This window comes from Verruconis gallopava (genome assembly GCF_000836295.1).
Source record: "Verruconis gallopava strain CBS 43764 unplaced genomic scaffold supercont1.4, whole genome shotgun sequence".
NCBI lineage: Eukaryota > Fungi > Ascomycota > Dothideomycetes > Venturiales > Sympoventuriaceae > Verruconis > Verruconis gallopava.
Window position 1 is genome coordinate 1,191,653 of NW_015622140.1, and position 25,598 is coordinate 1,217,250.

General features: G+C 51.7%; 12 protein-coding genes across 12 annotated transcripts; 6 read left to right on the forward strand and 6 right to left on the reverse strand.

Moving 5' to 3' along the window:
- The first annotated feature begins 988 nt into the window (after positions 1 to 988).
- PV09_01873 (uncharacterized protein) lies at positions 989 to 3,183 on the forward strand. The gene is made up of 5 exons (XM_016354831.1): positions 989 to 1,174; positions 1,231 to 1,287; positions 1,345 to 1,581; positions 1,640 to 2,128; positions 2,184 to 3,183. Exons 1-5 carry the CDS (start codon positions 1,091 to 1,093, stop codon positions 2,817 to 2,819), a joined length of 1,503 nt encoding a protein of 500 aa, XP_016217843.1. The 5' UTR covers positions 989 to 1,090; the 3' UTR covers positions 2,820 to 3,183.
- Positions 3,184 to 3,612: 429 nt separating this feature from the next.
- Positions 3,613 to 4,905, forward strand: PV09_01874 (uncharacterized protein). The gene is made up of 2 exons (XM_016354832.1): positions 3,613 to 3,764; positions 3,825 to 4,905. Exon 2 carries the CDS (start codon positions 3,974 to 3,976, stop codon positions 4,469 to 4,471), a length of 498 nt encoding a protein of 165 aa, XP_016217844.1. The 5' UTR covers positions 3,613 to 3,764; positions 3,825 to 3,973; the 3' UTR covers positions 4,472 to 4,905.
- Positions 4,906 to 7,347: 2,442 nt separating this feature from the next.
- On the forward strand, positions 7,348 to 9,923 carry PV09_01875 (glutamine synthetase). The gene is made up of 4 exons (XM_016354833.1): positions 7,348 to 7,710; positions 7,779 to 7,808; positions 7,881 to 7,973; positions 8,580 to 9,923. Exons 1-4 carry the CDS (start codon positions 7,708 to 7,710, stop codon positions 9,576 to 9,578), a joined length of 1,125 nt encoding a protein of 374 aa, XP_016217845.1. The 5' UTR covers positions 7,348 to 7,707; the 3' UTR covers positions 9,579 to 9,923.
- Positions 9,924 to 10,060: 137 nt separating this feature from the next.
- PV09_01876 (uncharacterized protein) lies at positions 10,061 to 11,723 on the forward strand. The gene has a single exon (XM_016354834.1). It carries the CDS (start codon positions 10,542 to 10,544, stop codon positions 11,688 to 11,690), a length of 1,149 nt encoding a protein of 382 aa, XP_016217846.1. The 5' UTR covers positions 10,061 to 10,541; the 3' UTR covers positions 11,691 to 11,723.
- On the reverse strand, positions 11,624 to 13,556 carry PV09_01877 (uncharacterized protein). Its single transcript, XM_016354835.1, has 2 exons — positions 13,110 to 13,556; positions 11,624 to 12,888 (listed from the first exon to the last, which is right to left on the reverse strand). Exons 1-2 carry the CDS (start codon positions 13,457 to 13,459, stop codon positions 11,931 to 11,933), a joined length of 1,308 nt encoding a protein of 435 aa, XP_016217847.1. The 5' UTR covers positions 13,460 to 13,556; the 3' UTR covers positions 11,624 to 11,930.
- A 169-nt stretch (positions 13,557 to 13,725) lies between these two features.
- PV09_01878 (histidinol-phosphate transaminase) lies at positions 13,726 to 15,225 on the reverse strand. Its single transcript, XM_016354836.1, has 3 exons — positions 15,116 to 15,225; positions 14,915 to 15,064; positions 13,726 to 14,855 (listed from the first exon to the last, which is right to left on the reverse strand). Exons 1-3 carry the CDS (start codon positions 15,199 to 15,201, stop codon positions 13,787 to 13,789), a joined length of 1,305 nt encoding a protein of 434 aa, XP_016217848.1. The 5' UTR covers positions 15,202 to 15,225; the 3' UTR covers positions 13,726 to 13,786.
- A 528-nt stretch (positions 15,226 to 15,753) lies between these two features.
- Positions 15,754 to 17,537, reverse strand: PV09_01879 (uncharacterized protein). The gene is made up of 3 exons (XM_016354837.1): positions 17,256 to 17,537; positions 16,489 to 17,168; positions 15,754 to 16,399 (listed from the first exon to the last, which is right to left on the reverse strand). The coding sequence occupies exons 1-3, from the start codon at positions 17,462 to 17,464 to the stop codon at positions 15,996 to 15,998; spliced, it is 1,293 nt and encodes a 430-aa protein (XP_016217849.1). The 5' UTR covers positions 17,465 to 17,537; the 3' UTR covers positions 15,754 to 15,995.
- Positions 17,538 to 17,677: 140 nt separating this feature from the next.
- PV09_01880 (uncharacterized protein) lies at positions 17,678 to 19,286 on the forward strand. Its single transcript, XM_016354838.1, has 2 exons — positions 17,678 to 17,694; positions 17,766 to 19,286. Exon 2 carries the CDS (start codon positions 17,852 to 17,854, stop codon positions 19,241 to 19,243), a length of 1,392 nt encoding a protein of 463 aa, XP_016217850.1. The 5' UTR covers positions 17,678 to 17,694; positions 17,766 to 17,851; the 3' UTR covers positions 19,244 to 19,286.
- On the reverse strand, positions 19,209 to 20,770 carry PV09_01881 (pyridoxal kinase). The gene is made up of 3 exons (XM_016354839.1): positions 20,634 to 20,770; positions 20,563 to 20,573; positions 19,209 to 20,509 (listed from the first exon to the last, which is right to left on the reverse strand). The coding sequence occupies exons 1-3, from the start codon at positions 20,685 to 20,687 to the stop codon at positions 19,426 to 19,428; spliced, it is 1,149 nt and encodes a 382-aa protein (XP_016217851.1). The 5' UTR covers positions 20,688 to 20,770; the 3' UTR covers positions 19,209 to 19,425.
- Positions 20,771 to 20,955: 185 nt separating this feature from the next.
- Positions 20,956 to 23,760, forward strand: PV09_01882 (uncharacterized protein). The gene has a single exon (XM_016354840.1). It carries the CDS (start codon positions 21,001 to 21,003, stop codon positions 23,644 to 23,646), a length of 2,646 nt encoding a protein of 881 aa, XP_016217852.1. The 5' UTR covers positions 20,956 to 21,000; the 3' UTR covers positions 23,647 to 23,760.
- On the reverse strand, positions 23,698 to 24,093 carry PV09_01883 (uncharacterized protein; the record flags this gene model as incomplete). Its single annotated transcript, XM_016354841.1, has 1 exon — positions 23,698 to 24,093. The coding sequence occupies one exon, from the start codon at positions 24,091 to 24,093 to the stop codon at positions 23,698 to 23,700; it is 396 nt and encodes a 131-aa protein (XP_016217853.1).
- A 291-nt stretch (positions 24,094 to 24,384) lies between these two features.
- PV09_01884 (uncharacterized protein) lies at positions 24,385 to 25,497 on the reverse strand (the record flags this gene model as incomplete). Its single annotated transcript, XM_016354842.1, has 3 exons — positions 24,385 to 24,532; positions 24,581 to 25,358; positions 25,407 to 25,497. 3 exons carry the CDS (start codon positions 25,495 to 25,497, stop codon positions 24,385 to 24,387), a joined length of 1,017 nt encoding a protein of 338 aa, XP_016217854.1.
- Between the last annotated feature and the right edge of the window lie 101 nt (positions 25,498 to 25,598).

The window sequence follows — 25,598 nt, forward strand, 5'->3', positions numbered from 1 at the left end:
TTGACTTGAGAAAGCATCGTATTGGATTTTGCGTAGTTCTTCGTGCTTTGAAAGCCGGCATCCTTAAGGCTACACCGAAGTATTGCGCCTAAAATGAAGTAAGTTCTCTGGCATCATTCAATTTCGCTCCATGTTTTCATGTGTTGCGGTCACATACGCCGAGAGGAGTGTATAGTTGGTGCAATTTTGCCTTTCCTTCAACGACACTAATATACCGCTTGTGCAAATACGAAGGATAGCATGGTCGCACGAAGCTAAATGTCATTTTCAAGAACGGTCATTGTTCAGAACTGGTCTCACACTTCTGCATGACCTAGCAGACAATTATGTTGTAAACGGAGGAGTCTGATTCAGGGTGGCATATCTGACATGTGGAGTCTCCAGTTCTAAGAGGCGGAAAACAACGAGGTTAACGGGGTAGATATGTGACGTATCAGGAACGGCTAAGGACTGTAGATTCATCACAACTAGACGAGATACATAACATGTAGCGTTCGCCTGGTCCAAGTTCTAACGCAATAAGGCTTATGTCTTGACTAGCTGGAGCCCTAGGAACTTGAGTTTGTCAGAACACACTTCCCTCAGCGTCTTCTCAGCGGAAGATAGGCCCAGTTCGTCTCAAGCGGACTGCGCATGAAACATCAGGAGGGTTCGCTGGACTTCCGGAAAGCACGGCTCTTTCGACTCTAGACGACACGTACTAGGAGTTCGTTGCTTCGCTTTCTGTCGCTGATGAGTTCTGGTCGTATGTAAGGGCCTTTCAAATCAGCCTGTCGGAACCAGGCTTAGCATAAGCTTAGCCCATATTCCAAAATAAGGTATAACAAACGTATCGCCTTTCGCTTGCATACTGCTACAACGTTGGAGTGCAGATGTTGCGTGACGAGCCAGTCGTTCGTCGAGGAATTTGATAAGGCTGAGTGCCTGAGGCATTAGCGGCTGAGGCATCAGCATCCGCGAGTTCACGGTCTCGGAGCGCATCTCAACTCATCACTGCATCATTCGTCGCAAACCCTCTTTCCAAATAAACAGTCGTTGATTCAAAACTTCATAGCCCTCCCTTTTAGATATTCTTCGAAATCTCGTCAAGATGTCAGGCGAGGTGCTACGGGCTGAGAAGGACTATTCGAAGGAGGTGGACAAGCTATTGCCAGAAGCTGAGCAGCTCGCTAAGGTACACACACGCGTAAAATGCAATGCAAAATGCGAGGCGGGCTGACAGGACGACAGTCGAATCCACAAGCCGCCATCGACAAGCTTCTTGTGCTAGAGAAGAAGACCAGACAGGTAGAGTGTTGCTCGCAAGCAAATGGTGCGAGGGCGAAATGTTGACACTTCGAACAGGCGTCAGATCTCCCCTCAACATCGAGGATCCTCACAGCGATAGTCACGATATGTAAAGATGCGAAGGACTGGAAGCTGCTGGACGAGCAGGTGGTTGCGTTGTCGAAGAAGCATGGACAGCTGAAGCAAGCCACCACCAAGATGGTTCAAGTCGTCATGGGCTTCCTGGACGACATGCCAGATCTCGACAGAAAGCTGGCGACCATTGAGACACTACGCACGGTCACGGAGGGCAAGGTATGTGGCACCGGTTGCTCCTTGTAGGTTAAGGGATGCGCGTACTAAAGCGGCTTAGATCTTTGTCGAGGTCGAGCGAGCCCGCGTGACACGCATGTTATCTGATATTAAAAGGGGGCAAGGTGACATCAAGGCGGCGCGAGACATTCTATGCGAGCTGCAGGTCGAAACTTTCGGCTCCATGTCGAGGCGGGAGAAGACTGAGTTCATTCTAGATCAGACTCAGCTTTGTATAGATAGCGGCGACTGGACGCAGGCCGCCATACTAGGACGCAAAATCAGCACGCGATATTTTACGAGGAAACCCAAGAAAACGCCTGAGCAGCTGGAGAAGGAGCGCAAGGAGAGAGAAGAGGCGGAGAAGAAACGTAGCGTGGATGATCCAGTTCCAGAGCCAGAGGACGACGTCACAGACCTCAAGTTGCGGTATTACGAACAACAGATCACCCTGGCGAAGCACGACGACAAGTATCTAGAGGTGTGCAAGCACTATCGACAAGTTTTGGACACCGAGCTGGTCGAAGAAGATCCAGAAAAGCTGAAAGCGGTAAGTTCGTTCTTCTGGTTCTGACAGTGTTCTCGTGTCGACTAACGCCATCAAGACGCTACAGCGTGTCTGCTGGTACATCCTCCTTGCTCCCTATGATAACGAACAGTCCGACCTTCTCCACCGTATCAAGTCTGACACTCGCTACGCCGAGCTCCCCCGCGAGCAGCAACTCCTACGTCTTTTCACCACTCACGAAATCATGCACTGGCCCAACATTGCGGCCAGCTATGCCGACTATCTCGGCGCGACAGACGTGTTCTCTGTGAACGAGCCGCCGCCTTCGGCGCCAGAGAACGCCAAGAAGGCATTCCAGCGCTGGCAGGATCTGCGCAAGCGTGTCATCGAGCACAACGTACGCGTCGTGGCAAAATACTACACGCGCATTCGCATGCCGCGCCTTTGCCAGCTGCTCAACCTGACGGAAGATGAGACGGAGAAGTACATCAGCGATCTTGTCACAGCCAAGACCATATACGCCAAGATCGATCGTCCCGCACGGATCATCAGCTTCGCGAAGCCTCGAGACGCCGACGATGTGCTGAATGAGTGGAGTAGCAACATGAAAACTCTGCTCGGTCTCTTGGAGCGCATTGACCATCTGATCACGAAAGAGGAGATGATGGCGCGCATTGCTCCAAAGTCAAATAAGGTCAAGCCAAGGGCCGAAGAAGGCATCAGTGCCAAATAGTGCGTCAGAACGTGCCGCTCGTTGTGTTTGCTTGCTGCGACAGATCACACTCGCTGCTGCAGGAAAACTACACCCACTGCTTTCAAGCAGGAGGCAGGTGGGATTCGGAAGGATCGCACGACGTGGTTTTTTTTATTTTTCAGACCTCCGCCACGCCCTCAAAAAAAAGACTAGAAGGAGAAGCAAGATTTGCCCCTTAAGCTTTGCGGCAAATGGAAAAGCGGGTTGTACACTATCGCTCACGATTTAGAACGTAGCTAAAGGAAGGAGGGGCGTCCCTGTCTGCTGGGAAGCTGAGTAATGAATATACACAAGTTGCATCCCCCGTTCCCGATTCGAATAGGATGCAAAGTTGAACAAAGAGACTGTTTCCTTTATTGCCCCCACTTCGTCGTCAGCGCTGGCGAGTAGCCAGTTGCATGAACAGCTGCGCGTGTGATATCTGCTAGATACGTCAATCTTAAGAGAACTCGAAAGGCTGAAACCGCAGGGTCGTGACGGTGCATTCCCGGAGGCGAGGTAGACGTGACGTCGTCCACGACGGTCGGTCGATATGACCAAAAAGAGAAAACAAAGCAAAGAAAAATAGATGCTGAATCCCAAAAGTTGACTTAAGCACTAAGAAGCAAGGCATCGACATATCTCTTCAAAAAAACAAAAAGAAAAAAAAATTTCTGTCGTGTCACGTTCTTGTCGAGGCTGACTCAGATGGGAAAAGGAAGCGGAAGCGTAGGAAATAAAAACGGTAAAATCATGCTAGAGAAAATTTTTTTTATTTTCCTGTCCGGGTGACCAGATGAGTTCTTGTGAGTGAGAAAATATACATATGATTCGCTAGGAAAGGCTGAATATGAACTGCTCTCTTAAGTTTGACATAGTTCACATGTGGGCCGGGCGGAGAAATAGAGAAGGGTGGGTGTCTGTTGTCGCAGACGGCCAACCACCGTAAGTCAATTTCCTCTACGCGCGTGCCAGAATGTGACGTTTTGCGCTGACTGATTTTAGACACTGAAAAGGAAGCACGAATCCGAGGCATCCGCTATGGGAAAGTATGGCACATGTGAGAAGGAGCAGGTTAGGGAGTTTTTGTTATCAAAGAGAAGGGGGAGGTTTCTCCATCGACAAGTGGCCAGTAGTTGGACGAAGTTCTTGGCATGAAAGGCCATTCAGGCTTTGATAAGAAACGGGTGGTGACAGGCAGCGGCTACGGCTTGGACGGGTGCACGTCCACAAAAATCATACAGCACAGGACGCGTTACAGCGGCGAGACGCCGCAGGGTTGTCTTACGACGTGGTTAAGGGTGCGGCCTCTGCTTACACATTCTCGCTCTGGCGTACCAGTCGGTCGAACCCAAAATAGCAACATGAACACGCTGTGCTGGTTTTCTTGGTACGCAGGAACGACGATCAAAGTCTGCTCGGGTGTTTCCGCTCCATGGAACCCGCTCTTGCAGTGTGGGGATAGCGCCGGATGCGACGCATGGGGTCAGCTTTTCGAGAGCTTGTCCTACCCATGGAAGAGTCTCAACCAACGTAAAACCAGGGCTTCGACTTGTCCTGCCGGAGCGGTGACGTGCGAGTTTTCTTCGGAGGGACATTGGAATGGGCATGTGTCTTACAATAGCGAAGAGGGTAGAGCAATGACTCCATGAGCGCCGGGCGAAGACACGCTGCGTTTGTGGACCAAACCAAGCCCGGAGACAAGCGCCGCAGGATTGTTGCGTGGCCGTTCGTCTGGCTCCCGCAACTCTCCAATCTCACATAATTGGAGAGACCCTTCCTTAAAACCCATTGTAGTCAGCACGAGCTACCTTCTGGGCGTACTGGGAGACATTCCTGTCCAAGGCCATCTCAACCCGGTATGGAGAGCCCAACAAGCCTGCTGCTCCAGCTGGAGCTGCTGGACCGGATCGACGCGGCCGAAGCCGCCGGCCCTGCCTCGATGAGTCGCATGTAAAGAGCAGAAACACGAGCCTTCCGACCAGATCGGGCTGTGAATTGTTAGGCCTGCGAACCGGCTGCTGCACCAATGAGAGGACCGGAACCGTGAAATAGTCGCGAGCCGTACCTAGGAGGGCGACAGTCGTAGGAGGAAGGGGTGGGAAGGGGGTGGGAAGGCTTTGGTTAGGGATGATGCAGGTACCTCGTCTGGTGCTTTCATCCAGATCTTCCCTTTTCTCCTAAGCTGGAGCAAAACGCGGGCGAAGCTTGTCTCGTGCATCGCCTTCGGCTATCGACGAGGCTCTTCTGGGTGGATGTTCCCTGATAGAGGTAGGCGTTTAGCGTTGGTTTCACAAAACGCAAGGTCGTTTTTGTTTTTTTCAATTTTTTCCCCTTTCTTTTGCTTCAAGTGCAGCAAGTTTCGTGGCCATTTCGGGAGTCTAGAAGGCGTACTGAGGTAGCGTCAGTACAATAGCACAACGAAGCAGGGTGGAATCACTAGGACCGCTGATGGCGCAGGCGGGCAGAAGACGGCTCGAAGGGTGCTGTAGTCCCCAAACGAACCAGGCGACGGACGATACACCGTGCTCGCGGCTGGGAGTCAGGCTAATGCGGCCGGCAGATCGGTTGGATGTCAAAAGGGTGGTTGTAAGAGATCTCGAATTTGGGAGGTTTTGCGTGGAGTGGTTCGGAAGAGCAGCGTGCTTGGCGTTTGACGTCTAGAAAGACGCAGCCGGAGCCCCACGCAGCGGCGGCGGGCTGATGAGGCGAGGGAATTAGTCGGGCAGTCGCGGGCGGCACCGTGATTGGGCGGGACTTCTCTTATCAGTGGACTGTGGGGTCGCGCCTGCGCTTTCGGAGCGGCTGCAAGGGTGCGGCCACAGCAGGCGCAGACGACGCAGACACAGACACCGGAGACCCTGAGCCAGATCAAGGGCCGGGTCGCTGGTAGGACTTTGTCGTTCCGAACAATGGTCTTGTTCCCTGACTAAAAGAGTCATTTTTGTTGAAGGGCCGAGCGACCATGAGTTGGCAAATGCCTCAAGCTGAGTGGTTCCGTGACGAGCAGATCCCTCAAGCCGCAAACACGGTGTGCAGGCTGCGCGACTTGGGCACACGACCAGGTCCATGTAATGCTATTATGGCATCAGCGCCTTTTTTGCTGGACCAGTAGAAGCAGGCCGATCTGTAATAACGATTGCACACCACGAGCATAATCGTCCATGTGAGGTTTGTCGAACGACGACGTCAGACTTGATCATCGGTAGAGTAAGGCATGACTGGCCACACTCTCTCCCCCCGTCGCTCTGCTGCAAACGCGCGTGGAACAACGCAAATCGCGCAGCGTCGCGGGTCAAACATCACATTAGCACATGAGAAGACCCCGTTCCAGATCGGTCGACACTCAGGCAGGGCGCAACCCATCGGACGAGTTGATGCGACAGAAGTCGGCCTTATCAGCGGAGGAACAACTCGTGGCTGGTGACGTTGGAGGGCTGCAGAAGAGGGGACCATGCTGGCGGATCCCTCACATCATGCAGGTGTACGATGCATGCATGGATGCAGAAGCAGGAAAAAAAGCAGAGAACAGCAGAGCACCAAGCAGCGACGGCAAGTTCAGAGTAAGCACGAGGGCAAGCATGCGACTCCTGTAGCCAAAAAGCCATAAAACCTTTCGTACACGGTGTGCAATGGGTGCGTAAAAGGGCGCATATTCTGTACGCTTGCCCCACTACTGGGTCCAGGGCCCCGCCACGGTCTCACGGGCAACTATCGCAAAAAGCAGCCTCGGCGGGCCTTGTCGGAAGGGAGAAACGACACCGATGAGACAAGCAAAGACGGAAGAGAAGAGTTGAGGTGTCAATAAACCGCGTATCCGTGTCTTGCGAACCGTCGATGGGTGAGCGAAAGGGCACGATTCGATGGGTCTGCGCACGAGAAAGACGCGCTGTCGACTCAACACACACCATCAGAGACAGGCGCATGTCTTCGTTCTATCGGTACACGATCGTAGTCGTCGTAGTGGTAGTCGTACAGTTGTCGCTAGCGCAACGGAAGCAAAAGCAGCAAGTCCCCTTCCCCAAGTGCTGGGCAGAAGATTCCGGACCGGGGCTGTGCTGTGGTCTTTGTTGGGGCCATTATTCTTATTACGGGGACCGAAATGTCGATGGGAAGATATTGATAGGTGGGAATGCGGTGAGAGCCGCGCGAGGCCGGCGGTACCTGTGTGTTTGGTCATGGCTGGCCCAGGGGGGGTTTGCATTACTACTGTTTCGTACGGGCATGGAAAAATAAGGAAATAAAAAAACAACAGCGCATGCGGGGACCACAGTGCGAGGCAATTAGAGATGAGCGGCAGTGGACAGGGGGGAAAACCGCACAAAGATGGGGGGGAGGGAGCGAGCGATGTGGACAGGATTCGTGGATAGCTGGAGGGATGGATGGATGGATGGATGGACGGGGTGGATTGATTCAATTCATGGATGGATGGGAACTGGGCTTGGGCACGGTTTTTCCTGGCCCGCGGGCTGAGCGACGTGTGGGATAAAGTCAATTACTATTGACGAACGCCGTTCCAGACACGCACAAAGCCAGCTCCTAGTTCGGGCTGGTCGCCGCTCGGCTACTTATCGAGCAGCTCCAGATCGGAAGGGAACAATCGTCGTGCGAATATATATATATTCCACACCTCGCAGCCTCCCTCTCTCCCCCCTCTCCTCCAACCATCTTCGTCTGCCCGGCTTCGTCCTCGCTGGCCAACAAAAGACTTCTGCTTGTGTTTCGTCACTGTTGCGTTCTGTCTGTCTCTGCGTCGTAGACCAGCCAGTCCAACCCTTCTACAACACTTCGTCCTCACCAGCAAAAAAAATCGACTGTCCTTCTGTCTACGTCTCCCGTCACCATCGTCAGCCTTACTTGCGTCTAGCAACACATTTTCACAGTCACAATGGTGAGCTTTGCTCTGGCGACCCGTCGCAAACCACCAATCTCGCGTGTCACGCTGACCATGCCCTTTAGGACTCAACCATCGTCTCCAACTATGGCAACGTGAGCAGCCCGTCTTTCTGGAGCCCGTGACGCGAGGCTCTCCCGTGGTTCCGCCCTGCTAACTCTATGCAGCTCGAGAAGTACCGCACCCTCGACCAGAAGGGTTCCATCATGGCCGAGTACGTCTGGATAGATGGCTCTGGCGGAATCCGCTCAAAGTCCAAGGTGAGTGAGTCATCTTACGTTATGCGTTCTCTGCCGCACCGCCCTGTTCCTGAGATCCTTTTTTTTTTTGCCACGGCCGGACGTCACAGCCAGTCTTGGTCACGCCGGTTGAGGCTACGGCCCATGGGTTCCCGTTTCGAAGCCGTCGGCGAGGCCTGCGCTTTCGGAACGGGAAAAAAAACTCGTTGGGCTGGCTCAATTGGTTCGACCTGACTGCTGCGAGTTTGAGCTAGGCAAATGGTTGGGTTTTTTTTTATCATCTCCGTTTGCTTTTTGGTTTTCTTATCTCTCGGTGGCGCGCCCCGCCATTGCGTCTCACGCAACCCCATTTGAGACTCTCCTCTCAATGGGAGTGGGTCTAGCGGGGGGACCGAAATAGAGGGGTTGTGTTGCTGCGCCTACAACGAAGGAGTACATTCCACAGCGTTTTTTTTTTTGGACACGACCAGAGACGCAGCATCGGTCGTATTTTCGCGCTTGGGGGTTTGAAGCATCTACCGATCATGATGATGGGCTTCGTCTCTTTTCACGACACACTTGCACATCCGCATTCCGTTTTCCTTAGCTCCACTACGACTGCATGCTGACACGCTCGATGTTTTGTAGACCATCACCAAGAAGGTCACTAGCTTGAAAGACCTCCCAGAATGGAACTTCGACGGTTCCTCCACCGGCCAAGCTCCAGGTGACAACTCTGATGTCTACCTGCGCCCCGTTGCCTACTACCCAGATCCTCTCCGCCTCGGTGACAACATCCTCGTCATGTGCGAGACCTGGATGTCGGACGGCACACCAAACTCGTACAACTTCCGCCACGACGCCAACCTCCTGATGGAGAAGCACGCCGACGAAGAGTACTGGTTTGGTCTCGAGCAAGAGTACACCCTGCTCGGCTTCGATGGCTGGCCGTATGGCTGGCCCAAGAACGGCTTCCCAGCTCCTCAGGGCCCATACTACTGCGGTGTTGGTACCGGCAAGGTCATGTGCCGTGACATCGTCGAGGCCCACTACAAGGCTTGCCTGTACGCCGGCATCAAGATCTCCGGCACCAACGCCGAGGTCATGCCCGCACAATGGGAGTACCAGGTCGGCCCTTGCCAGGGCATCGAACTTGGTGACCAGCTGTGGATGTCGCGCTTCCTGCTGCACCGCATCGCCGAGGAGTTCGGTGCCAAGGTGACCTTCGCTCCCAAGCCCATCCCCGGTGACTGGAACGGTGCTGGTCTGCACACGAACGTGTCGACCAAGGAGATGCGCAAGCCAGGCGGCATCAAGGCCATCGAGGCTGCCATGGAGAAGCTTGCCCTCCGCCACAAGGAGCACATGTCTGTGTATGGTGAGGACAACCAGCTGCGCATGACTGGCAAGCACGAGACCGCCTCGTACGACAAGTTCACCTGGGGCATCGCCAACCGTGGTGCCTCCGTCCGTGTCAACCGTGCCGTTGCGGAGCAGGGCATGGGCTACTTCGAGGATCGCCGCCCAGCCTCCAACGCTGACCCATACCAGATCACCGGCATCATCGTGGAGACATGCTCGGGCCCAGTCGAGGGTGTCAGCATGGCAAAGAAGGCTATGGAGGTTGCGGCCGAGGAGAAGGCATAGATTCGATGCTTTTTAATTTGATTGCAAACACCTGCACATCGAGCGAACGAAGACACGCGTACACCACACACATGTGTGTGTAGATCTAGACTCATCAGCAGCGTGCGAGATGAGGCCGACTAGAAGACGGACTACGAAATTAACCCCTGCTAAAGCACACCAAACATGAAGCACACTTTTTTCACGCGGCACGATAGATGACTCTTTGTGGTTAACCGACATTTATTGCCTGGGCGATGGGTTTGATTGGTTTCAAGCACGATACCTCTCCAACCTTCTACTGTAGATTACTATACAATGCCTTGCTGGCGGTCAATCAATGATACCATCCTGTACCACCTTAAATTTATCCCTTTTCCCCTCAGCACGTCTGACATTGACTGCTTGTGTTTCGCCGCCGTTACTGCTCCTTACGCTGTCGGGAGCAGCAACACCGCCCCTCTTCCGTAGAAATCTGCAAGAACCGCTTTGGCTGGTTGGCCGGTCACTTTAACGGCCGTTGTGATTTGTCAACCCAACAGACTTGGACCAGCCACGCTCGCATTTCCCGCCCTCAGCAGATTTGATCGCGGGGAGAACCTCGCGCGACGGCCTTTGTAAAGCGCACCGTTGATCTGGAAAAAGCCGTACCGCCTCGGGGTACTGCGCACATCAGATCAGGGACTAAACAAAAGAGAGGGGGACGAAAGGGAAAAAAAAAAAAAGAAACAATTTCTTTTTCCTCTTTTGCAAGGGTGGAAAAAAAGAACGAAAAGAAAGAAGGTGGCCTCTGGGTTGCGAAAAAAGCTTTGCGAGCCCTTGGTCAACCCCACACAAATTTCATATTCCGAGCGACGACGAGGACGGCGGCAGCGGTGGCAAGAGGCAGCAGTCGGAGCGACAGCATCCTACAAAACGCAACTCGCCCCTCTGGGCATTTCGAAGGGACCCGCAGGTTTCGACGAGGGGCTTGGAACGGCGAGCATGGCGAGCGGGCAGCGGCAGCGCGCCGAGGGCGCGGACGGCATCAAGACGCGGTTCCTGATCATGTCGGACACGCACGAGGGCTTCCAGCACCGACTTGGGCGGACGGCGCCGTGGGCGGGCGCGGACGGGTCGTTTCGGCCGCCGCTGCCGCGGGCGGACGTGCTCATCCACTCGGGCGATCTGACGATGGTGGGCACGATGGAGCAGTACCGCGGCGCGCTGCGGCTGCTGGCCGGCGTGGACGCGGAGCTCAAGCTCGTCGTCGCGGGCAACCACGACCTGTCGCTGCACGGCGCGTACTACGTGCACGACGCGACAGCGCGGCGCATCGCGGGGCGGCACTACGACGCGGCGGACGCGCGGCGGGCGCGCGAGCTGTGGACCGGCGACGAGGCGCGCCGCGCCGGCGTCACGTATCTCGACGAGGGCGCGCATGTGTTCACGCTCGCCTCCGGCGCCCGCCTCGCCGTCTACGCATCGCCCTGGCAGCCCTTCTTCCACAACTGGGCCTTCAACTACCCGCTGACCGAGGACCGGTGGAACCCGCCAGAGCGCATCGTGACGTCGGAGCTGACGCCCGAGGTGGCGCCCGCGCCGCCGCACCGTGACCCGCACCCCATCCCAGACGGCGCGGATCTGGACGTCGTCATCACCCACGGCCCGCCCTACGGCCACCTCGACGCAACGTCGAGAGGCGCTCGCGCAGGCTGCCCGCACCTGCTCAACGCCTTGAACAGGGTCCGCCCGCGGATGCACTGTTTCGGCCACATCCACGAGGCCTGGGGTGCCGAGCTCGTCACCTGGAGCCCCGCGGACACAGGTGCGCGTGTGGGCGGCAGCGCCACCGCCCCCGTTGGTAGGTTCGGCGAGACGACGGAGGTGCTGGGCTCGCTGGTGCCGGGTCCCAACCGCCAAACGCCGTCCGACAAGGACGCCATCGAACGCAGAGCCAACTACCTCGACGTCAGCTCCGACTCGAAGCGCCCGCTGCGCGCCGGCAGTGAGACGCTTCTCGTCAACAGCTGTATCATGGACCTAGGCTACGACACGAACGGTTCCGCTTGGCTAGTCGACATGGACCTGCCAAGGGCTGAGGCAGCGTCGGGAACGGGCCATATTCACGGCGCTCGTGACGCCATGATCTAAACAGCATAGAGCAAACGAATAGAAGATCTTGACCAATTCTGTTATCCACAGCTAGTCTGGCCCAACCCACTCTCGTCATGTATATCGCGCGAAGTCCTGAAGACTCTAACGTGATGCTCTCGCCTCGAATGGGGTGCCCTTTTTCTTTTACTGCTTTTTTCCCCTTTTCCCCTCCAATTCAGAAGATAAGAAGGAAGTTCAGGCGGCAGAAAATAAGGCAGTATTCTGTTTTTCAGTCGTTCAATTTTCTTCGTCGCATGCGTAATCCTCAGTACCTTGCCCAGATTGGGGCCAATCTACAACAGTCCGCGATTCTAGCAAGTCACGTTGTCCAAAGATCTCTCCAAGCACTGTGACAATCATGTCAAGCGTTGCCTTTGTCGCATCGTCCGGCACGGTCTCATCGACCAGCAGATCAGAGAGAATTTCGTCTGCCTGCGCATGATCTCGGCCTTCAGGCCGCGATTCTGATACATGGCCTGAGGTTTCATCTTCGTAGGGTACACGGTCGAAAATATAGCCTGCTTCACGCCCCATGGCCTTGGAGGCTTCTGCAAAGCGCGGCTCGTGATCGATCCGTAGCCAGATCGCCTTCTTCGCTAAGCTGCGCAAGTCATACATGGTATCACTGTCAATTGTGCGCTCATCAAAAGCAGCCAGCAGAGCGAGGAGCCAGAGGCTGACGTTTTTGCTTATGTTTCGCTTGCGGGGCATGCACTGCTCCTTAATGACGAAGATAAGAGAGAGGAGGGACTCGATCGGAGTCACAGCAAGTGCTGACAATTTGGGGGAATTATTGATGATCAGAGACTCCCAGTATTTGCGGTCTGCTCTTCGAAGATCAATGGCCCGTGGGATTTTGATTGAAGCAGCTGATGAGCCTGCGTTTACCACTGAGTCAACCTGGAGCGCCTGGACCGCGCTGCGAAGCTGATGGAAACGAGAGAGCAGGGAATTCGTGTACGCCTCGCAAGGCGTAATGCGAATAATCCGACTGGCAAGCCTCTTTTGTTCCTCCACACCCTCGTTGAGGCCGTAATCGTCATATGATTCCTCCTCGTAATCTTCCGGGTAGGCAGGGCCAAGTTCGGGTGCTACTACGTACGCCCCATCTTCGTAGTAACCCTTAAAGTCTTCTGTGGACGGTTCTCGAACGAGTGGTATAGCGGATACAAGAGGTAAATCATTCGCTTCGGCTCTGCGCTGCAATCAGCCTACGTCACAGAGTTACCATCCAGTCATCAGGTAGCGTCAAGAGCAGGCTTGTACCGAGATTCAGGCTCTTGAATCTTAACTGCATCATTTCTACTCATTTAGATATTTTCTGATGCAGTTCTGCATGCCATTGGTGCTCACTGGTAGCCTGAACGTTTACCTGCTTCAGCAATTGGAGAACGGAATGAGAACTGTAGCACCTACCTCACACTTTTGAGGTACTGTACAGCAGCAAACGATACATCGTCATTTTCGGACCCTGAGAAGTCTTCATCTTCCATGGGCAGGCACCCGTCGGAAGTAGTCGACTTGTTCTTCTTGAAGCTGAAGATTGGTCTGTTTCGCTGCTTGCCTCTTGGTGTTGTTTTTTCGGACAAGCTCTGCTCCGCATCGTCGCCTGCTATTTCATCTTTTGCGCAACTATGTTGTGTCCGTGTGTCATCCGAGACGGAAGCGATGGGTGGTTCTATGGGCCAGTTATCCGGACGCCGTAGTTTGTTGTAGGTTGCGCCGTCCTCGGTGCGGGCGAGATTTTCTCCTGGCCGTTTCAACATTCTACAGCCTCTTGGCAATACTTTGGGTAATGAAGATGTTCGAATTCACTCATTTACGCGAAATTGAGTGAGCATGCGCCATGGTCGCATTTGTGAGGCAGTCGAGCATGGAAATGATTCGAGCAACACGAGTTCTTTGCATTGCGAACTTTAAAGTGGGTCTGTGCATGTGCACGCGCTTTTGCTGAGTACTGAGGCTGACCGTAAGGCTGTCAACAGATCTGGTGACGCCGTCACAATTGAATATGGGGTATGACCAAGACTTGGACTGAAACTAGCATATCTTTTACTGCGCAAGATGCAGCCGACATTTAATTTGCTCTCTTTTCATGCTACAGTGCCGTTCGCTGCCAGATCCTTTCGCTGCGCCCCTTTGGTGGTGGCTTTTGTTGAAGTTCTACCAGTGTATATATCGCTTAGAACAGCCTCTATCTCTTTGAGAAATCTATCGACCTCTTCTTTCGTGCCTACCGTTATTCTCAAGCAGCCGAGACAGCCGATTTCATTTCCCCTGAATCGCACAACGACCCCTTTACTCTCTGCCAACGTTTCGTATACCTTTAACGCAACGTCGTTGCTCGGCTTCCCTCCTTCTTCCTTCGGCGCATCGAGCATCTCCACGAGAAGGAAATTGCTCGTATATCCACCTTTGAAGTTGCCAATTCCAGGTATTTTGGGGAGCTCCTCAATCATTCGATCTCGCTGTGCGAGGATCTTCTTTCTGTTCTCACGCATAACTGACAAGTTATCAGGTTTTAGCGCTGCCTGTGCTATTTGGCTCGTTGGATTACTGATGTTATATGGAGCTTTTAGGTTGTTGAGGAGTTGCGCAACGGCTGGGTCTGCGAATGCCGCCCCTAACCTTATGCCAGCAAGGCCAAACGCCTTCGACAGTGTCTGCATGACGACCAGATTTGGCCATTCCAGAACCCACTCCGCGAGCGAGGCGCCGTCTGGCGCAAAATCAATGTATGCCTCGTCCAGAACGACAATTCCGTTCCATGTCGGATGCTCCAGAATAGGCCTGATGTCCTCTTTCGGGATCAGAGTGCCCGTGGGATTCCCAGGCGAGCACAAGTACACCAGTTTGATATCTGCGTTCGAACTCAGCGCCTCCAACACGGCAGGAACGTCCATGCGAAAGTTGTCCTCCACGCGTAAAGGAACTGCAACAACGGCGACGTCATTTACGCAAGCAGAGACCTTATACATGCCGTATGTGGGTGGACATGTGAGAATCTTGTCCTTGCCTGGAGTGCAGAAACATCGGAGAAGGTTGTCGATGGCTTCATCTGATCCTACGCCAACGAAGAGATTGTCCGGCGTGAGGTCCTTTGATGTGTGTGTATGCGTATTGCGTAGGCTACATAATAATCTCTTCAAGTCTGGTTGGTGTCTTGAGCTGCATAAGCTCAAGTCCATTCGTTATAGCCACTGATTTAGGCATGAACTTACGGATCCGGATATCGATGAAGGCCCAGCAGATCCAGGTCGACCGACGACTTGTGCTCGTCGATGGTGCCGTTGGGATCTATGCTCAAACCAGGGCCATATGCGTTCTCGTTTGCGTCAAGTAGGATGTTGGTGCCGTCATCTTTGTAGTCACTGCAGCGAGTCAACGAGCAGTTCTCAGCGGCTTATAGGGCTTTGACTCACTCTCTTGCGCAGCGGTACGGCTGCAGAGCCAGTATGTTTGGTCGCGCGCATTTTTGCAAATCAAAGGGACTCTTTTTCTGCACCATCCTTTCAATTGTCCTGAATGAAAATACTCGAACCTCACGCTTCTAAGAGTCACAGAAAAGTTCACGTCCGCAATCGCCGACATCGGGGGTTTTCTACAAGGTCGTCTCCGAACAGCAAAGCGGAGTTACAAACGACGAAAGAGGAAATTGAAAGTTCTGAAATTCGCGGTGCGATGAATCACCCTATATGCTCATAATGAAGGATCAATTGCACCTTGGTTGATATTTGATTAATTGACTACCTCGTGCACGATCAGAAGCCCAGTTCTGTTTAGGCGGATCTTGCTATGCTCTATTCTTCAACAGAACCTACCACGAACCACGTCCTTACCTCATGTTGTTGATAGCCTCTACATCAAAAACACAGACACAAATCCTCTGAATTACACTTCATCGTTTGTGCTCAAAATCTCAGCTCTAACAGCCCATCAATTGTATCGCATTGTCAAGGCCAAATAGCATTGGAAATCCCTCGATTGGCCGAAGGAACACAGTCATTTCGCATCACATTCAAATAGTGTTCTCGCCTTGAAAAAAATTAAGTATTTGGTGGACTGTATCTTTTTCTTTTGGAGACTACTCTCATTGGTCCATTCTACATATGGCCTTGTTCAGTGCCTGTGGGAATATGTATGAACTCGACCCGTTGTCCTTTAGGAACGGCTACTGGCCAACATAAAATCAGAAGCTTTAATCGCTTCCAGAATGCACGTTGCATGATTATTTCTGGCTCAGAAGCCTAAAGAATAAAAATAAACCATCCATATTGATAACCAATAACTCCGAATATAAAGCTAAGATGCTTGCAATACCGCGAATCGCACTCCTGCGGCGTCTGGATTTTCGTCGTTTTCCCGGGCCCTTCTCTTCAGTCGTCGATGAAGCAGCAGATCTGCTGTTGACCACTCTGAAGGGGCCTTAAAGAAAACCTCGATTGTGACAGTACGTAGAGCAGGCAGTGCATTCTTATCAACTGCCCGGGCTAAGTCATGTGTATTCATTAACTCTTCCTCGATGAAGCTTCCAGTTCGGGTCGGACTAGCAATATACAGATGCTTCAATTGATGCTCAAGCGCAATTGGCAGAACGTCATCATCGTCTTCAATTTCGAGCGAAAAGATGAGATTTGATGTCAAAAGATCTACAGCAATCTCTAAAGTGTTCAAGTTTCGACATAAATGGAGGATCGTTGAGGCTCCTAGAAATTGTTAAATCTACGTTTGCAAACTAGATAGCGCCACGACAAGACGAATGAAATGTAGTGTGCAAAAGGGAGAATGTACTCACCTTCGGGATAGGGCCAATCGAAATCAGAGCATGTTAAATTGTACAGCTTCAGAAAAGTTAATTTGCTTCCAAGCTCAGCAAGCGTAGCGTTGAACATTCTTCCATCCAGGCTGCTGTGCTGAAATGCAAGCCTTGTGATTTTGAGTGGCAAATTTGGAGTGCCTCCATCAAGTGGCTGGACATCGCTATGAAAGAAATCAAACAGATCTCCTGACAGCGTGAGTTCCTCGAGGTTCGGCGGCCAGTGCATGTGAGATCTGGTGTACACATCCGCATCGCGCTTCGCTGCAGATCGAGGAAACTTTAGTATTCGCAGGTCCTTCATCTTCTGTATCGTGTTTGATAACTCCCGATAGCTCAGGGCTTCGGACACGAGACTGAGGTCAAGGCTACGAAGTCGAGTGCATTTTGAGAGCGCAGCCAGACAGTTGATACCCCAGTTGGCTTGTGGTGCTACATACACCTCTAACCCATTCTTTGTTCGACCAAGTAAGCGTGCAGTGGTTGCTCGAGATCCTTGATAAGCTAATTTTGACATATCTAATGTCCGCACAAGCCCTGCCAGATCCGACTTGCGAATATGAGCATTTAATGAGGGACACACTGTCTTAACGAACAGGTCGAAGTTTGGTCCATACAAATGTGGAGCAGCATACAGTTTGGCTATAGCCAGGTTATGCCTACACTACTCATTAGCTCTATTCATATTGATGCCTTGTTGAAAATAGTGACGAAATGATGGAACATGAATTCAGCCGGGCGTTTACCATTGTCGAGAGAGTAGACAGCAGGCCCACAGTGTTCCTTGAGATGCTTCACCCTCGGGGAAGTACGAAAGAATTTGCAAGATGATTTCATCAGGTAAATGGACAGGCTCTCTTCCGAGGGACGCTGTAGAATCAGCAGATGCAGCCGAAGCTCCAGAGGTAGACGTGGATGATGGCGTCCGACTCCATGAAAATAGCTTATCCAGCATGATGAGGCTCTGGAGTTAACGTAGGATAGCAGCTTATTCCAAGTCAATCATTTTTTCTCGTGGTCGACTTTCTGTAATTTAACAAAGTATTCAAGGAAGTGGCGGCCATGCATTGGAAGATGACGGAACGACCGCTTGCAGATCACGTGCCTACCTTAGTCGTGAGCGGATTATACAGATTGCAGTTTAAACAAATCAACATAATATTGAAGAGTTAGAAACATCTTTTTGTAAGTGAGCTTGTTTTGAGTTCGCCTGAAATTGTACGTTATTGTAGTCACTGAAGGCTGATGCGAGTAAGGGGACGTTTCGTTTCAGACTTAACAAAGTCTGACCGCATCCTAAGTCTGTTACTAAGGCCCGTCTAAGTGCCTCAATGAACGCGCCATGACGAAGCCCGAATGTCCAATCTCATCAGTTGAGGATGCTCTGGCGCCTTACATTCACACGCGCGAGAAAACGACGCGTATCCGCCAAATACTGACTCAGCTTGTGAAGAAAAATGTGGAGAACGACAGCGAACCGACGCATGTCGCACTGAGTCTGCCACTTTCATCAATAAAGCTCCGTGACTCAACGGGTCTAGCGATACCGATAGAAGGCCTGTACAAGCAATATTTCAAGGCACTTGAAGCATACCGCCAAGCACGCGAGAGATACGACACCATCAAAGACGAGTTAAACCATGTTCTCCAAAAGGATGCAGAGCAAGAGCAAAGCGTGCCCAAAGCCATTTCCACTGAAATCGCCCGAGAGTATGCAGATCTGCTCCGCCAGCGGCGACAGCAAAGAAAAATGGAAATAGTACAAACCGCGCTCGCCAACTTACTCGACGCGAAACCAAACATCGTGTCTCTTGATATGAAATCATCTATACGAGATATGTTAGGAGATCCACCTCAGCCTCCGATGACGACCCTTGAGGGCGGAGGCGATGCTGATGCAAAAGTCCAAGAGCTCACATTCCAGTTGAAGAAAGAATTGCTGATAGCGAAGAGCAAGCTTTCCGAGGCTAAAACCGCCGAAGAAGCTGCCAAAAACCGCCAAACAAATGGAGCAACCGATATTGGAGAGAAGGTTTCAGTTTTACGTGAGGCGAGGGATGAATTAATCAGTTGGGTAGAAGGAGAGCTCGCGAAGATCCCAGAAGATGAAGTTGAGGCCTCGCAAGTCGAACTCTCCTTCATCGGGGAAGAAGATGACGATGTGAAAGCATCGGGAAGCAACTTGTCAAACGACGAAGTTACGAAACGGGTTGAAGAACTGTACAGCCAATACGTTGTCTCGCGACAAAGGTATATTGCCGAAGTTGAGGCTGCGTTAAATCGTGCTCCAAAGCTGGAAGTCGCAGAGCAAACCGGTGCTGGAGCTAACAAAGCCCCGGCCGCTCAACGGGTGATGCAGCCTGGCTCTGAGTCGAGATTATCCCCTATACAAGCCTCACAGCTGCTTCCTTACCTGACAATCATGACATCAACAACTCGTGACGAGGCGCTTCTCCAGCAACAAATATCACACCTTAGACGACAGCTCATTCTCGCTTCCGATGAAACCAACAACATCATTCAGCGTCTTGCGGGTGAGAGTTTGCTGGTTCCTCCAGACTCAACACAGACCTCTTCATGGGCCAAGGCAGCTGGAGAGGCCAGTGAGAAGACTAAGTCTCTGGTACTCGAGCAGATGATCGAGGGAGAGGCCAGTGTGGCACAGGCGAAGAGGGTATTGGAAGGCTTAAAAGCAAGAAGGAAGGCTCTGGAAGGGTTGAAGAGGCCCCTATAGTTTATGCTTTTGGCCTAGCTCTATGGATCTGCAAATCTATTCAGTCTACCCTAAGCCGTGAATCATGTGTCTACGTCTCCATGATCACCGTGTCCCATGGATAGCGGTGTACAAAATGCTCTATCGATGACGGCCCTGCTATACATGCTACCTGTTCGTCTAACTCCTGTGTAGGTGCTTTCTTAGAACTCTACTTCCACTGCCTTGGCAGCGTATTTGTCAAGGTCACTTGGCTCAATAAGATCTTTCGCATTCCGAACTACTCGTACCTCGGCCGCTTTTGTCTTTTTCAGGTGCATTCTCATCTCTTCCGCCTTCGTCGCGTCCTCACACTCACATTTACCTGCTCGCTCGCATCTCGTATTAATCTCGGACACTTCTGTTTTATAGTATTGATATGTTTTTCCCAAAATAGACTGCATGCTCGCCAGGACTTTTGTAGCGGCTTTTGCGAGAGGGGTTTCCGTCGCAGGCACGTCGTCAGGACTTCTCCACGACGACGTGTTGAGAAGCCCGGCTGCTGCTGCTGCTTCTCGCAGACGGACTACCATCAGTGCGGCAAACATGTCTCCCGTGCCAGAAAAAAAGACAGGGTACGCTGGGATGTCTATGCGCCACAACCGTGGCTCTCCTTTGCTCGTCGATGAGCTACCTATGACGCTTAGGACGTCATCATCATCTTCTTCTTCTGCATGAGTTGTATTGCCGGCCGTCGTACCGGGCAAGGTCCTACCGCTTACTTTTGACAGGCGAAGGGATGTTATGATGATGTGTGGGGTATTGTATCTGGTATGAAGTGCTTTTATAGCCGTGGCGAGAGTAGACAGATTCGTGATTTTGACTTCGGAGAGGAGCTCAGCTTCGAATTGATTTGGTAGGATCAGATCCGCATAACGAAGCAAACTCTTATATGCCGGAACCTCTGATTCAGGAATGTACAATTTCCCGTTGTCGCCCATAACCGGGTCCAGAACCCAGAAAAAGCTCCCTGGCTTACGATTGGATTCATGCTTCAGATCTCTTGCAATTTTCCCCACGGCTTCGACAGCTTCCGCGGACGGAACGTATCCCGAGAGGAGAACATTGAAGTCCGTCAGAAAAGACTGCTTGAGTCCTTCATACAAGTCAAGAATTTCTTCTGCCGGGACCTTGCGGCCTTTGACTTGTTTGTACGCTGTGTGGTTAGAATAGCAGACAGTATTTATGGCGGACACCTCAGCACCCAGACTCTGCATCACAAAGGTCGCCATTGTGTTGCCGACGTATCTGAAATACACTGTGAGATCTCGGAACAAATCAAGTGGGTCGTATGTACATACCCATAGGACACCTAAACAAGTTTGTCAATTCACAAGGTACTTTCGCTGGCAGTAATGATGGTACGACGTACATGGCTCGCAATGGCGAGTACTTTTGTTTCTGGTAAGGCGGACATGTTAAGCATTCGTAGCGGAGCCCGCTGAGCTTAAATTTGGCACTATTGTCTATACATCATGAGTGAGGATTGACTTGAGGGTGGAATTGCCAGCATTCGGAGTCATTTCTCTCGCCGTCGGCCCTTTTCCGAGAATCTTCCCACTGCGGGGCGACGTCACTCCACCTGGAACAATTAGACTGCCGAATTGAGCTACGCCAGTGCCACTCACGTGCTCTGGTGCCTTGTTCGCGTTCTGTCGAGGATTGATATCCCAAAGCTTTCAAGTTATGCACGTCTCAGTCCTCGTTTAAGAATCTGGGCGCTCTCATGACCCGCATACATGTTTCGTAATCCACGAGAGAATGCCGACCTGCCCTCTGACTTCCGAGTTCTTCCCTCAACAGGCAGACCACCTACTCCTCCTCGACTTCATCCACCAAGGAGAAAATCAAATATACCAGCGCCCATGCCTGCGAAAGCGCCAGCGGCGAAAACAAAACAGACAAAACTCAATGCGGTCAACATCATGCCTACAAAACCCAAGGCAGCGCCTAATGGCAATATTTTGTCGTTCTTCAAGAAGGCCGAGGAATTGGCCGACAATCTTTTCGTGAAGGACAGGTATAATGAATTTGGGGGTCCGGATAAGCGAAGAAGGACGACGGATCTCGGAGATGGAGCCCAGGAACTCGGTGGGTCTGCTGAAAGAGATGTCCGTACTGTTCCTGAATCCGCGGATCTGAAAGCGTTGGAGGTGGCAGGTGAAGAGCAGGTGGACACGCCAGTTGTGCATCAACCAAAAAACCAAGCATTGAAACGGAGAGGCCCATTCATGGATGAGTCAGATAGCGAAGATGATGAGCCTGCATCGTCGCAAGGAGCAGGAGGAGGACATTCCAGCAATCGTGGTCATGACAATGCCTACAATCGCATGCCGGTTTCTGCAGTGATTTCGAGACGCAGTATGTTTGGCGAGCCGGGTAATGAGTCGGAAAACGAAGAAGATCTGTACGCTGCACCTGATAGGCAGGATCAAGTCGCCTCTATGTCAGTGCCACAGCTTAAAAAAGAAGAGACCACCTACAACGAGCTGGGTGATATCGAAGGATTCGAAGATATTAATGATTTTGATGACGAGGAATTTCCATCTGATGGTGAGGAAGCACTGGAGAGGCGATATATGGCTGAACATATCAAGCTTCAGATGAGTGACGATACCTACGCTGATGGTTTGGATAGCAACACGCTAGGCCATATCCTTGGTCCAGAAATAACATCTGCTGAGATGGCACAAGGCGCAAGTGAAACTGCCAGATGCCCCATTTGTTCCATAGAGATGAAAGGTGTTTCGGAAGAACAAGCTTCAGTACATGTCAACAGCTGTCTTGACGGGAATCCTACACCATTGCCAGGTCCGCAGGCTACCAGTGAGAAGAATGAGCCAATGTTCCCGGAATTGGTACCGAGAAAGCCACCCTTCAAGATGAGACAACCTAAGCCTGGTCAGAACAACCCGATCATGCTCACATCCACGATCAATGCACCGACATCAGCATTCGCTAAGCTAATGTCTGGTCATGCCGAGGATACTGCTTGGAAGATCGCTGCGGCTTCCGAAAAGGAGGCGAGAGGGAAGCAGGCATTTGAGAGAACTTGTCCATTTTACAAGATCATGCCTGACATGAACATATGCGTTGATGCGTTCCGTTATGGTGCTGTTGAAGGATGCAAAGGCTACTTCTTGTCCCACTTCCACAGCGATCATTACATCGGCCTGACATCGAGTTGGCGACATGGACCTATCTACTGTTCCAGAGTGACTGGAAATCTGGTTCGGCAGCAGCTTAAGGTGGACCCAAAATATGTGGTTGACTTGGAGTTTGAAGAGGAGCGAGAAATTCCGGACACACCCGGAGTACGTGTTACGATGATACCTGCGAATCACTGTCCTGGCAGCTCCCTTTTTCTCTTCGAGAAGCCACTGGGTAAAGGTCCTAATTCAAAGAAGAAACGCATCCTACATTGCGGTGACTTCCGGGCTTGTCGAGAACACATTGAACACCCACTGCTTAGGCCAGATGTTCAATGCCACATAACTGGGAAAAGCAAAGAGCAAAAAATCGATGTCTGCTACCTCGACACCACATATCTCAACCCAAAATTTGCATTTCCGTCCCAAGAAAGCGTTATACGAGCATGTGCCGACATGTGTGTGAGCCTAAACAAAGCCTCCGTTGATGACACGGATGAATGGGAAACCATGAAACGACAACGCGCTAACGCGGGGATGGTCCAGTTTCTAGAATCAGGCAAAGAAAGCGTCAAGCAAGAGGCTGCAGAGCTTGTCGTCGACGGAGACAAGAACCAGCGTGGCCGGCTTCTTGTCGTCGTAGGGACGTATAGCATAGGCAAAGAACGAATCTGCATGGGGATTGCCAAAGCGCTCAATTCGAAAATCTTCGCGTCAGCAGGGAAACAGCGGATTTGCGCTGCTCTTGAGGATCCGGAGTTAATGGAACGATTGACGAGTGATCCACGCGAAGCTCAGGTCCACATGACGCCACTTTTTGAGATTCGCGCGGACACTCTCGATGAGTACCTGAAAGATTTCCGGGACACTTTCAGCCGTGCCGTAGCATTTCGACCCTCGGGATGGAACTACAGACCACCCAACTCGCGTTTCACTGAGTCGCCCTCTGTGCAGACTGTCCTCTATTCCAGCAATTGGAAGAGCAACTACAGTATGCGTGAGCTTAAACCGCAACCCGGGTCGACAAACAGGGCTACATGCTATGGTGTACCATACAGCGAGCACAGCTCGTTCCGGGAGCTGACTATGTTTTGCTGTGCGCTGAGAATTGAGAAGATAGTTCCCACGGTCAACGTGGGCAGTGCTAAGAGTAGAGAGAGGATGAAAGGGTGGATTGAGCGATGGGGCCAAGATAGAAGGAAGAATGGGCTATTCCAAGCTAAAGATTTTCACTGAATTTGACACATTATGGGCATTGGCTGTCGTGCCTCACGTTCGAATTTTAGGTCAAGCATCTGCCACCTCCTCGCTTTTTGGCAGCGTAGTGACACGAATATAATAGCCGTCTGGGTCCACAATTCGAAAGTCCTCCAATCCCCATTCCTGTTTCTCAATGTCCTTCTCGAGCTGATACCCAAGCCCGACAATTCTATCTCGCTCCGCAACCAGATCCTGCACTTCGAACACAATCTCTACGCCCTTAAACGGTTGGCGATAACTAGCCTTCGTTGCGAGACTGTCGCTGTTCGGTGTTTCGATCGCGCCAATGTAAATCCCGCCGCGATTCACGTAAGCGTAGTTACCTGTCTGCTTGAGCAGCTTGAATCCAAAGATTCGGGTATAGAAGTCGATGAAGATGGCGAGATTTGCCGGGAAAAGCTCGATGCGGATGGCGGCAGACATGACAAACAGGACTGGGCCGAAAATTATTCCGTTTCGTAAGAAAGGCTTATGATGGTTGTTGGGAGCTTCGAAGAGCGATGCTCTTATATCTACCTTGGAAGTATTCGCATGTGACCAATATTTGCTTCGTGTTCGGCACAAATGCAGGGTCCAGACCTCAAGAAGCTGAATAATTGGTACTAGTAGTACTGTATTTATGGGTACAACAGCCAGTTTCGTGTTCGAGACGCCTAGTGGGTTCAAACTGATCGTAGTTCTCGTCCAAAGACAAGATTAGATTTTTTTTAACCTTCACTCATCATTGACTTCATTTTCCCATAGCAGATGCCGGACGATGGCTCTTTCGGTCTCGTGCTCCGCCTCGAGAGTGTCAATGCGGCGTTGCAACTCGAGGATTTTTGCATCCTTTGCGTTCAAAGCTAGTCTGGATATTTCACGCCTGGTATGTATTAGAGTGACTCCAACGAGATCGAAAACAGGTTCTCACCCTTTGATAACACCTTGCATGCGCAATGTATGCTTGTGGCATATAGCCTTCACCGCTTTCGATGTATCCGCGTTCAACTTTACTCTATGACTTGACAAGACTTGCTCGATCTCCGCGAACAGAGTGTCATCTCCTGAGCCTCCCACGGCATCTCTGAATCTGACTGGGGTCGGTGTTGTTGTAGGGGACACCAAATTGAGTAGTTCAACATCTGTGGCTCTTCGCTTGGAAGGTGATGACACAGGGTAGCCTAAAGAATGATGTTGTCGACCGATCGTGTCCGGTGTTGGTAACCCATGCATCTCGATATGACTTCTTTTTGCCGGCGTTTTGGGTTCCAAAGGTAATTGGGGCTGTTGTAATGACCTTATCGCGTTTTCTTCTAAACTTCGTAAACCAGCCTCACTGACGAGAGAACTGTCACTGTCCTTAGTATGCTCGTCACCACTCTCCTCGTGATGGGAGCTAGATGGGGAATCCGCTCGAAGTTTAATCACCGATTCGCGTTGTGAACCTGATTCTTCAGGAGCTTTCGCATTCTCGGAATGATGTTGCTCTCTGTCTCGTCCACTTGCTCCCACGGTCAGGGGTGCTCTCGGCTCGGTCCTCGAGTTATTCAACACAGCACTTTCTTCCCTTATCTTAGCATCCTCGTCCCAGAGGAAAAATGCACATCGTTGCTCCTCGGGTTTCTGGCACGTGTAGAACCAGCGGCCCTGATTCTTTCCTTCTTTCTTGACCTTGAAATGCTCCGCCGGTAATCTTGGATTGCAATCACCTGCGTCAGATAAGTTTCGTCGCTGGTAAAATAGGAAGCTAGCCGCACAATACCAAACACCGTTAGTAAATAAGCCACGCATGCGACGACCGCGGAATGGTTTTCGCTTTCCACTGCTCCGCACTTTGCCACTATTCATAGTCCTTGACGAATCTTCGCTAGGTCAATTCGAATAAGGTATTGGAAGAAAGTTTGCTACCAGAGAATCTTTGATTTCTATGGTTCTGAAGCATTTCTATT